Source organism: Microcebus murinus, chromosome 17 (assembly GCF_040939455.1).
Source record: "Microcebus murinus isolate Inina chromosome 17, M.murinus_Inina_mat1.0, whole genome shotgun sequence".
NCBI classification, from domain to species: Eukaryota; Metazoa; Chordata; class Mammalia; order Primates; family Cheirogaleidae; genus Microcebus; species Microcebus murinus.
Window position 1 is genome coordinate 7,345,648 of NC_134120.1, and position 12,726 is coordinate 7,358,373.

Here is a 12,726-nt window from a genome sequence, read left to right on the forward strand (position 1 = left end):
TTTACAAGAAGTTTTTCTTTCCCTAGGAATTTAGACCACAGGTAGGAATTCAAATTCAGACAAATGTACTGATTTTCTTCCCACTTAGAATCTATGCATGGCCACATTTATTTAAGAGATCTTCCTAATTACTTCAACTATAAAATAACCATTTATAATTTCTTGTCATGTGTGGAAGTTTCATTCTAAAAGCACCTCAGAATTGTTAACAGCTTGTGATTGTCTCTTAGAGCCATTTTAGAAACTGAATATAGATGATTGTGCAAAACTTTCTCCAAAGGCAAGTAGAAAATTACTTAAAATTTAAAAAATTAGTTCATTATATAAGATTAATGGCATTTCATTCTTAGTAGAAATCCTTGTTTTAGGTATTACAACTCAATTAATCAGACTTATATTTGTAACTTCCTCTGAAGTATTTCAAACATGTGCTACTTTGACTATTGACAAATACTCAAACATGACATAGTAGATTTGCAGAGGACTACATTATTTAAAAGGACAGGAAATAATAAATATATATCTGTCATTTGTAGAGATATTAATATATCTTTGAACCCCAATTTGTATCTTAAAGTTATTATTTGCACTGAAATGATTCAGGGATTTTAAAAATACATTTATTCAACAGGAAAACATGGGTTCTTTTGGTACAACTTCTATGAAATAAATATTTTGCAGTCTTCATTGGCTACCCTGAAATTTATTTTCAGAATCAATTCAATGACTTACCTTTTTGTAGAACTCAAAAATAGTCATGGTGTTCATAATCTTTTAGATATGAGTGGCATTTTATTTGATTAACTCAAAAGAAGAGATTCTTCCTTCCACAGGTATAAAGTTGCAATATTAATGTTCTCAATTGAATTGGTGGAAAGTGAAAAGTGAGAAATGGTTTTGGCTGTGTTGAATAGTGAGTGAAATGAAAAAAAGCCTTATCATGATGATGATGGATTTGGGCAAAGCACAAAGTAGATGTTGAGATGAGAAGACTACATTAACAAAGGGTGGGGTGTTTTCTGTGTCTTCACATCAAAGAAGTTCCCAAATCATGGCCACAGAGGAGGCAAATTTACAAATATAGAAAAATACAGGCTTACAAAGTACAGTTGTCCTGATGTCACTGTGTCTTCAGTTTCTCATATCTTACATGAAGCATAAGGAGAGATTATTCACTCTTTTAATTTGTGCGTGTGCGTGTATGTGTAGGCACATGAATTATTAATAAGATATCTGTGATCATTTGTTAGGAGGAGCAACAAGTTTATTATTACACATGTCATATGATAGACATTCAATGAATACATGTGATTGTGGGGGCAATTTTACAACCATACTTAACATACATACAAATGCCAAATCCCAAATACTTTAATTAGAACAAGTCATTTTTGCTTTTATATTGACTACTATTTTCTCTTCCTGATCCAATAAATGAAAGTGCTAGTTTTGAATTCTAATCTTGTAATTCCTTTTTAAATTACTGGCTCCTTAAAAAAAGAAAAAGAGGGATCAGATGGGTAAGTAAACTCTAGAGCATAAAGCTGCAGGTTTTGAAATTATTACTGGAGTTCTTGTTTCTTACACCAGGCATTGATTTTCATGTTTTCTAGTGCACTTAGTGAAAAATTTTTTCATAAAATCGTTTAAAATTGGGTAGAATATTTGGAGGCAAATATTCATTTGAAAGCTTGCTGAATTTCATATTCGGAAAAGATCTATGTATGTGATTTATAATACATTAATATATAGGTCTTTATATATGCCATATAGTTTGAATTTTGAAGTTTTCTAAGGGCCCAAGGAAAAAGTAGTAAGCACCAGTTATAAGACTTCAGTGACATGGGGCTTTCTCTTGGCCACTAAACAATAAACAGACATATCGTGCTCCTATGTGTGCCAGTTGCTATTCTAAGGATTTACTGGTAATTATTCTTGTATTTGTCACAACAACTCTATGGTTATCTACCTTTTACAGATGAGGCAAGTGAGGCCTGGAGAGTTTAAAGTAACTCATTCAAGGCTTCATAGCTAGTAGGTGAGGAGCTGGGATTCAGAGCCAGGCAGACCGGTTTCAGCGTTCTCATGCTTAACACGACACCGTATTTCTGCTCAATGTGGAAGAAAAAAATTAGCGTTGTCAACAGACACATCACAACAGAAGCTGATGACTGTAGAGTGACAGAGCATTTCCTTCCTTTTAGGAGGCTTTTACAAGCTGTAGGCTTCAAACGGGACCAACATACAGAACGATACAGGCAAAGGAATGCAGGGGGTGCTCTCCCACTATTTTATTATGTCTCTGGGTGCTCCAGCTGACTCAGAGGCTGAGTGTGGGCCTCCTCCTCTTCCGACTTGTCCTCTCTCTAGGGGCGTGTGCGCACAGTGGAGTCGTGCCAGGCAGGCTTTCCACACAAAGGAAAGTAAGCAGCATGTGTTGGGGTCATGAGGGAAGGTGCTGGTTGCTGATGAAGTCAAGTCCATGCCAGGAACAGGTCAGGGGAATTTTAGGAGCAGCTTCAGGGCAAAGGAGAACCAGCTCTTGTTAGAGAGACCTGGTGATAGCTCTGCTCTCACACGGCTTCTGGGCTTTACAAAGCGCCTGCCCCCCTCCCCCCCCAGCCCCCCTGGCCTCACCAGAGCCACTCGCTGGACTCCCTTGAGCGGCTTCCCGTGAATCTGGTGAAAGTTCCCAAGCACACCCCCTCCTTCCTTTGTAGGTTCCCTCTTCCTTCTCTTTCACTTAAATCTTGCTCTCTCGCTCTTGTACATAGACCTTAATGGCTTACTAACTATTGGAACTGGAGTTGGAGTAACAGGAAAGTAAAAATAGTTTCTCAACTTTTAGGGACAGCAAGGGGTTAACTTCTGAAACCTTTCCTCCCAAAACCAAAAGTCTATTTGTAAAATTTTTATTTATTTATGTATTTCGAAATGGAGTCTCACTATGTTGCCCAGGCTGGTCTTGAACTCCTGAGCTCGAGGGATTCTCCCACCTCAGCCTCCTGAGTAGTTGGGATTATGGGCACTTCCTACCACAGTCAGTTTGTTTTCTATAGTAAAACATTCTGAACACTTATATTCTGTCATATTTATGCAACTTTATATTGTACTGCTAAATACATAAAATATTTAAATGATAGGGTATACTAGAGTATACCAATTGTGTATCTTAAGGCAAACTACAGACAGCAGGTTGTTTATCTTGATTTCAATAGAATATTTGGAAAAAATGTCTTATTAACACTGTAATCCAGAGGATAAGCATAATACTGACAATGTAATGCAGCGTCGCACCTGGTTAAACAACAGTAAGAATAGCAATGTGCAAGTGAAATATAATTAGAAACAAAATCTCCTTGCTTCCCAGTAAACTGCCCCATAAAGGTAGAAGAAAAAGAAAACAATTTTATTACTGCATAAACATTACATCAGAGCGTGGTGCATAGCACAGGCAATCTGCTAAGAGATTGCAAAGACAGAAAGAAATCTCACTGTCTTACGTAGCCAAGTAGACACAACCCGTCACATACGTGTTCTGAAGATAAATGATAACTAGTCTTCAGCACCATTTGTCATACACAGCTCATCCCAGATCCACCTGGTAACTGGGGTGACATCTGTGTTAGCTAAGTGGCTTTCTTCGAAGGAAAAACAAACTTCTTACATCTTATGGCAGGAGGTGGTTTTGTACCTTGATTGGGGCACCTGTGGAGATCAGGCGCCTGCCCTGCCGCAGAGACTGGGAGAGAGGGCGCCACCTTCAAGGGGAGGGCTCCCAGGTCCTTGAGAAAGACATTTCTCCACCACAAAGCTGACAAGCGGTTTATTCATCTTTTACAAAGATTTACATACCTTTCAGAGAGACAGAGACGGCACTTACAATGATAAGTTTTCTGAAGTCAATGCTCTAAGGAAGGGGAGGGAGGAGAAAACAGGGAGAGGGGGCTGGGGCTGCCGGAGCTCCCCTGGAAGGGGCTTCTCAAACTGCTCTGGGGAACCAGCACCGGAATCCCCTGGCGTGCTGGCTGAACCGCACGCATTGCTGGGACTTTGCCCCAGGTCTGAGAACCAGAGTGATATTTCGCAAGGCTCCAAGTGATTATTATGAACACTTAAAAATGAGTCTTCACTCGGAGTACGAGACTATCCACGCCTGCTTCTGTTTAGTTTTATTTCTAGTGTTCACTTGTCTTAACATGCCATGAACAAAACCAGGAATTAGAAATTACCCTTTATGGGAAATAAAGCTCTCCTTTTTCCAAAGTAAAAAAAAAAAATTAAATACCAATAAATGAAAAAGGAAATGAAGCAGATGCAACAAGTTCCATGCTTTAGATAAGCATAATAGTAACATTGTCACATAGCCACTCTCAGCTTTGACTCAAAATGTCTCTTAATCCTGGTTGAGATCATTTACTTTCAGGTATCTGGCTTCCTGTTATAACAAACTGACAGTAATTTTAATAATTAGAAAAGTGGCTAAGAAATGCTAGACTGTGGAGTACTGAGAGACAAAAATTGAGGTTGCTAACAGCTTGTAGTGAGTTAGGAGACCAACAGAATAATAAAAAGAAACTATTATTAATACATGCAACTCTAAGAGTGTAGTGAGACAAAGGTAATTTAGAGTAGATGTCACCTATCCTACAAGACTTGGTGCTCAGAGTGATGGCTCGGGACACCCACATGGTGGTTAATTATTCTCTGTTTAGTAAGGCAAGGAATTATTTCCATCTAAAAATGATAATTTAAAAACTTGATATGTGAAAGGAATAAGTCTTACTAATTTAGAAGATTCACGTATGTAAAACATCTCATTACTTATTGCCGACATAAATAAGGCTTATTATACATGTAATCTATATTTCAAATAAAATATGTATAAGAATATGTTCTTACAATAATATATTGGAAATGTCGTCTTAACATGAGCCATCAGTACTAAGAGACGACCAAAATGGCGTCTCTCAGTTGTGTTTGGGGTCCTCCCTCTCCAGGGTCTGGGAATCGCTAGCAGCACTCGGGACACTCAGCCTGCCGTTGTGCTCGCGGCTCTAACTTATGGCAGCAGAAGGATCCAAAGCAAAATCAGGGGATAAGATGCGTGCGTCCAAGTCAGAAGGATTGACTGATATCCCAGAAGAAAAGCAAATGTTTAGCATAAGCCACATGGTTTGTGCAAACAGTTTAGACACAATAAACCACTCTATCGGCTAGGGAATGGTAGGGAGGCTCTGAAAATCCAAGTTTCCACACACGAGCTGAGGGCCAGTGTTGTACACAGGCTGTCCTCAAAACTGCAGTCCCAGGCCTGCCATAGTCACTTTTTTTTTTCACACTAGTTCACTAAGACAGTGAGCAAGATGTGTGCAGTTCTTGACTGTCTGACTTATGATGTATCTACATGGTCCCCTTTAAATAACGTATGTGCGTAAAATTGAGGTAAGTGCGCAAGAAGTGCAAGACTAAGAAATATTCAGGTAAAAAGATGAGATATCTAATATAATGGGGTTAGCCTTGAAGCTTTTCTCAATAAATGTGCCAGTTTGAAGATGTTCACCATCCCTTTGTCCTCCTAGGCTGACTTAGATCAGCTCACCATACGCCAGTTGCTGTAGAGCACTGTGGCCCTTAGTACTGTTCAACGCCCATTATGGTACCAGCAAATGTGGCTAATGCCGTCATCCTATGTGACGTAGGCAAAACTTACAGCCTGTCGTAAGTTATATGTTTCTCAACTGACATACAGTTTTAAACTGCTTCACCAGGGGTCCTCAAATTTTTTAAACAGGGGTCAGTTCACTGTCCCTCAGACCGTTGGAGAGTGGGCGCACATTCCACACATGCGCACTGTGGGCCCGGGACGAGTCGGCTGCTAAGCAGGACAGGCAGCAGCGGCAAAAACACCCGGCGGGCTGGATAAATGTCCTGGGTGGGCCGCATGTGGCCCGCGGGCCGTAGTTTGAGGACGCCTGGCTTAAGCCATTTGAGCAACTATTCTTCATCAAAAGAAAAACATTATAACAAAATTTGTACATCAGGTTGAAACTTGCTTCCCTCACTGGTTTGCTCTGTAATGACGGGAAAATTATTTTAGATTCTCTGAGCTTTATGTTTCTCGGCTGAAATCTGATAGTACTTTTATTTTGAGGAAGAGCAGTTGCTATTTACTCAGAAGGATTAGAGATTGATGTCATGGCCCTTTAATTCTCTGAATATAATTTATTCTCTAGGACCTTCTTGCTATAAAACAGGGGAAGGTTTCTGAAATAGAAAGAGTATAAAGCTGATTTGCACAGAGAAAGTTGACCTTTGAAAAACTGGAATAATATTACCATGTCAATATCTACTTGATGCATATTTCAGGCATACAGGAAAGTTCAACAAACTTTGGGCTACCATTATTTCCAGTGGTCCTCCAAAGCTACAGTTATGGTGTATGTATTTGTCGACACTGTCTCTGCCCTTCCCCAGGAAGCTGAGCTTGGCTTTGGCTACAGGAGCAAGCCTCCTCTGCTATATATGACTACTTCAGCATGACATTTCAACACGAAAAGAACAGAAATGAGTGATTTATTTAACCCTAATTTGGAATGTGTATACATAAAATTTAAGTGTGTATATAACATGAACTTTTAATAACTATATCATGTGGTGCTTAAAATATTAAAGCACCTCTTCATGCTGTATTAAAGTTCTATAGCTACAATGGATAATTTTATCATCATTTTGCAGTTGGCACAAAAAAGTGTCTAAACCATTGTGTCTTGTGTGAGGTCTTCCAGGGAGAAGAATTAGAAGACAGAGCTAGGCCCCTCTTAACTCTCTGTGTTTTTGGCAAACCACTATCTAAAGTGGGACAAAGTTTGGATAGTTGTCTGCATCGTATAGTGAGTCAAACTTGGAATGACCTGACAACGCTGAATGTGGCAGCTCACACATACATCTTCCATGGGCACTCACTCACTGTGTACGTTCCATCCATGTATAGAATGAGATCTCATATGTGGGCTTCTCTCTTTAAAATTAAAAAAAAAATTAAAATCAATATTTTAAATTGATAAACCATATTTGTATATATTTACGGGGTACAACGTGTGTAATATCAGTGATAGAAGGAAGCTAATTGACATATCTATTTCCTCATTTAGCTATCATTTTTTTTTCCTTTTTTTTTATTTCGGCATATTATGGGGGTACAGATTTTAAGGTTTCAATAAATGCCCATTTCCCCCCCTCCCCCCAAAAGTCTGAGTCTCCATCATGACCATCCCCCAGCTATCATTTTTAAAGTGAGACATTTGAAATCTACTCTTCATTATTTTGAAATACATAATATATTATTATGACTGTGGTCACCTTATTCCTCTTGTAAGTCTGACATTTTGTACCCTTTGACCAACAATCCCATTTTCTCCATCCCAACGCTGCTGCCTGGCTTCCGGTAGCAATCGTTCTGCTCTCTACTTTATGAAATAGACTGTTTTAGGTTCCACATCTAAGTGAGATCACGAGGTATTTGTCTTTCAAAAGGATACATGGGTGCTCTTTTCTTCACACCCTCACCAACATTTTTTATCTTTCATCTTATGCCAAAAGCCATTGTAGCAGGTGTGAAGTGACATCTCACTGTGGCTTCAATTTTCATCCTGCCTTCCCCCTCAACCCCAGAGATGAGAGGGTCATGATCTCTGAGTTTTCCCCATGGCTTGTTTTTTGATCCAGTTATTAGGGTTCTAAGTTACTTGTTTTTTCACTCCCTGGCTCCAGCCCACACCCTAATAAAGGATAGACAGTAGACACTAATGGCCGCTCTTGTCCCTCGGCTCTGAGGGAAGGATCTGGCAGCGCTTCTATCATGAGCCTTTTCTAAGGGTTTATAACTCAGCCATAAATACTTGTCACCGGCAGAAACGTAGCCTGGAGGGTCACCGTCCTGGAGTAAATTATTCATTTATATATTTCACTGACTTGCTTCAAATTGTTTTAACTGTATTTATCTTTTGTGATGGAAGGGAAAATAATGGCTTTACGGTTCAAGACACTTTTGTCCTGTGAATCCGGACATAAGTGAAAAACATCAGCAAAAAGTGGCTGCTGAAAACAGACAATAATTCTTTCTTTTTTAGAGAGAAGGGCTTGAGGGCTGACATTATTCAACCTAAGATCTATTAGCAAAACTTAAGGAAAACAGCGAATGTTATGAACTATTGATTAACTCCCTGAAGCATCCATACCCATTTGCTTTTCATTTTTTCTTTCCACGCCACCCAGACTTACAAGGCCCAGCAAGTTGTGTGTTTATACCAGCCTGGTTCTGAGTAGTGGTCATTCACTTGAAAGCCACCAAGGGCAAAGGAAGGGGTGAAGAGCAAGCAGTGTTGGCTGCAGGCTGGGACTCTCTAGATTGAAATGTCTTTGGGGGGGGGATAGAACATCTATCTATACCTCCCCCCCGCTCTTACCCTATTTCTAGAGGGAAAATGCTCCCTGTTTTTAAGTTGTCCAGCACTTTTGAAACAATAGAAGCTCCATTAAATCAGGTATCAGATTTGTTTTACCCACCACTTTATCTACAGTACCAGGTACGCAGTACACCCTGAAGTGCTATGTGTTTAAAGGCTGAATGAATAAATGGATCTCACTCTAACAGGTCACACTTTACTAGAAGAGGTTTAAAATGGGTGAAAAATTTCATATTAAAGAACCTATTTGAAATTTGTATTTATGATTGAGCAGCGTGACACAAATGGCCATACTTTCAAGAGTTCTACTTCTAAATTCATATGATCTAGGGCTTAATAAAGAATGCCATTTTAATTATTATCCTCAGTCCTAAAAAGGTCTCTATGTCCTGCACTTTAGATGTATCCACTAAAACTTGGTAGGCTATTCTGCTTTAAGCATGCAGATCTTTACATTTTTATACTTTTTTTCCTGATTACAAGAGCAACTCGTCATTTAGAAAATTTTGAAAGTATCAAAAAGCCCCAAAGAGCACAATTGCTTTTAAGATTTTTTTTAAAGGTTTAGTTGTCAAATAAAGATCGAATATATTCAAAGTGTACAATGTGATGATTTGGCAAATGTAAACATTGTGCGGTGATCACCACAATTGAATTAACTCATCTGTGGCTCCCCGTTCTGTACGTTAGGTCCCCAGAGCTTGCTTATCTTCTAACTAAAAGTTGGTACCTTTAACCAACGTCTCCCCATTTTCTGCCTCCTCAGCTCCTGGCAACCACCATATTCCTCTCTGCTGCTATGAGTTAGACTTTTTTAGATTGCACATACAATTGAGATCATACTGGAGTTGCTACATAGTGTACTATCCTCCAGATTCATCCATGCTATGGCAAATGACAGGATTTCATAGCAAAAAAACCCAAATAACCCAATGTAAAAATGTGCAAAGGACCCAAATAAATGTTTTTCCAAAGAAGACAGAAAACTGGCCTATAGGTTTATGGAAAGACGCTCAACATCACTCGTTCTCAGGGAAATGCAAGTCAAAACCACAGTGAGATGTCACCTCATACCTGTTAAAATGGCTACTATCAAAAAGACAAGAGATAACAAGTGCTGGCAAGGATGTGGAGACGAGGGAAGCCTTCCTTGTACACTGTTGGTGGGAATGTAAATTGGTATAGCCATTATTGATATGGTATGGGGATTCGTAAAAAACTTAAAAAGAACTATCATATGACCCATCAACCCCTCTCTTGGGTATATAGACAAAGAAAATGAAATCAGTACCTCCAAGAGATATCTGCACTCACATGTTCATTGCAGCATTATCCACAAGAGACAAGATATGAAAACAACCTAAGTGTCCATAGAAAGGTGAATGGATAAAGAAAATGTGGTACATATATGCAGTGGAGTACTGTTCACCCTTAAAAAAGAAAAGTCCTGTCACGTGTGACAACACGGATGAACCTTGAGTACATTATGCTAAGTGAGATAAGCCAGTCACAAAAAGAATAATACCGTAGGAGCTCGCTTACCTGTGAAATCTAGCTTCAACAAGTTTAAATAATAAAACATTTATTATTTGTCTTAGTTTCCCTGTGCAGTACAGCTTGTAAAAGAATGAGTGGGCCTAGACCTTGAGTTATCATGAAAAACACTTGTGGCTACATAGTGGAGTATGAAGAAGAAATAATCTGGGGGAAAGGCGGAAAGAGTTGGTCGAAAACCGTGATTCTCACATTGCAGTAGGACTCCACATGGCTTGGGAATTGCGGTACAAGCATCCGAGCTTCAATTTCAAAAGGGAGGAAAGTTGTGCTGCCCTCTGCTCACCTGGCCCTTTTCTGTGTGTGTGTGTGCATGTGTGTGTTTGTGTGTGTGTGTTTGTGTGTGTATGTGTGTATGCATGTATGTTTGCGGGCATGTGTGTGTTTGTGTATGTGTGCGTGCATGTGTGTGCATGTATGCATGTGTGCGCGCATGTGTGTTTGTGTGTGCATGTGTGTTTGTGTGTGCATGTGTGTGTGTGTGCATGTGTGTTTGTGTGTGCATGTGTGTGTGTGTGTGTGTGTGTGTAGAGGATTGGCAGATGTGTTGTCCCAAAGAGAGATGGCGATGAAGACAACCACAAGGATTCAGTGCAACCCTACTCCCACCGGCAGCAGATACCGACGGGCTTCTTCCCCGTGTGAAGCGTGGCAGGGTGCGCCGTGGGTGGGGGCGTGTGGCGAGGGTCCTGGGCAGGAGGATGCAATAAAAAGATAAAATGGTCTCCGACCTCACTGGAGTCACGCTCCAGAGGGGACATTTCTCTAGGAGTAGCTCATCCCTCTTTTGACTATTGACTCATTAGATTCTTGCCGCGATTCTGTGATGTAATTAGGACGGCCGTCCTTGCTCCCACTTGGCAGACGAAGAGACACATGCAGAGAAGGCGAGGGGAGTTTCTGGAGGTCAGTCAGCTAAATAGTAAAAGACCCAGGATGAAGATTTCAGATCCCTGGACCGTCGTGAATTTCCACTGAAACACTGAGTTGGAATAACATGTTTTTTTCTAATTATTTTTAATCATTAACAAATTGAGCCAAAATATTTTTAAAACAAAATTCTACTTATAAACACCAAAATGACATACTGGTGTGTGTTGAATGCACTTACTATATCAGACATAAAAAGAAATCTTCATTTATTTATTATTTCAATTTTTTTTTCTACAAAAGATTTTGTGAGTGTGATTGGAAGCTTAGTAGAATGAAGTGATGTCTTTCGTGGATGCACGCCCTTGATATTCTCGTTCTTCCTAAGGTGTTAAAACCAGCCTAATCAGGGGACAAAGAAAAATCTGTGCAGGGTGAGAAATATTTAAAAGACTCTTAAAATTATCTTTTTGCTTTAGTATTTTTTTTATTGGATTCTTTGTTATTTTTAATTGTTACTCTTCATTTTCCTACCTTTCTTTTTTCTGCCTTTGGTTGAATTCCTAATTCCTACTATAATTTTTTTTCCTCCTAGGTAAAACCAATAACCAATATATCCTCTTCATGGCTGGAGGGACAGTTTTATTGTTGCTGTTTGTTATCCTAATTACCACCGGCACTGTCATTTCCTATAACAGGTGAGTAGTACGGCTGATCCTGCATCTTGTTCACCCCGAGTGATTCCGATGTCGGAGGATCTCTATCACTAACTCCTTAATTTGTCAAGCTGTCTCAGCATCCACATATGTATTTTTTTGAGTACTGTTCTTACTGGAAGGAGGGGAAGAAGTTGTGGTAGTATTAGAGGGGAAAGCTAGAATAGTTCACATGAAAATTAGTAGGAGTTGGTGGTCCCTCCTTTTCTTGTTCTGCCTGTTACTTCTGTTCTGTCTCCCACCCTATCTTCCTCCTCCTCCAAGGAAAAAGCTGTCAGTGAGGGGGTGGTGTGTGTGTGTGTGTGTGTGTGTGTGTGTGTGTGTGTGTGAGAGAGAGAGAGAGAGAGAGAGAGAGAGACAGAGAGAGAGAGAGAGAGAGAGAGAGAAAGACTGGGGTTCTGAGAAGAAGAACAAGGTTTAACAGTGACAAAGCCTTAATTTATTCATTCCTCAAATATTTATTGTGCACAGCAGTGAACAAGACATAATGAGGCTCACATTCTAATAAGCAAATAACATAATTTCAAATAGTTGTATATCTTCTGAGCCAAGCAACCTGGGTGCTATTATTAATAATTGCTGAGGAAGGAGGGATTGGAGGGTGCTACCACAGAGAGAGCAGGGAGCCATCTGACCTCTACAAAAGTGTGAGTTTTTTACTTGTTTGTGTTTTCTTTCCCTTTTACTGTCTTGTGACACAGTTAGGAATTTTCTAGAATATTCTTGGTTGACGCTTCCTTGCCCTTCTAGCTCTCCCATGTTTACCAATCCATTTGTCTAGGTGTGTGTTGCACATCTTAGCTGTCATCACAGTGGGTTGGAATTACTCCTTCTAATGGTTCCAACTAAAGTGTCATCTCCTGAAGTGAGGAAAGAACCACAGTTGTGATGCCTGTATTTTGCATGTCTGGCACATCATACACACCTAGTGTGTGTTTTCCGGGCGAATGGATATATCCATCACCTCTCACCTATAACTACTCCGCTGGTATTACTCCCCCGGTGGCTTGTTCACAGAATTTCCAGTAGGTTTCTCCATCTCATCTCCATATCCTTGACCTCTTCCTCTTTGTGGAGGCTGTCATGTCTGCTCACTTGATTTTGGTAATACTCTGAGG

The 12,726-nt window shown here is 39.9% G+C and overlaps 1 protein-coding gene across 5 annotated transcripts in view; it reads left to right on the forward strand.

Annotated features, from left to right (window-relative positions):
* The window catches only part of CD226 (CD226 molecule), a 97,541-nt gene that overhangs the window by 52,609 nt on the left and 32,206 nt on the right, over positions 1–12,726 (forward strand). For all 5 annotated transcript variants that reach the window (XM_075993805.1, XM_075993807.1, XM_012779992.2 and 2 more), the window contains one exon: positions 11,488–11,590. In XM_075993805.1, coding sequence (XP_075849920.1) covers positions 11,488–11,590 — 103 coding nt within the window. The remainder of the gene's footprint in view (positions 1–11,487; positions 11,591–12,726) is intronic.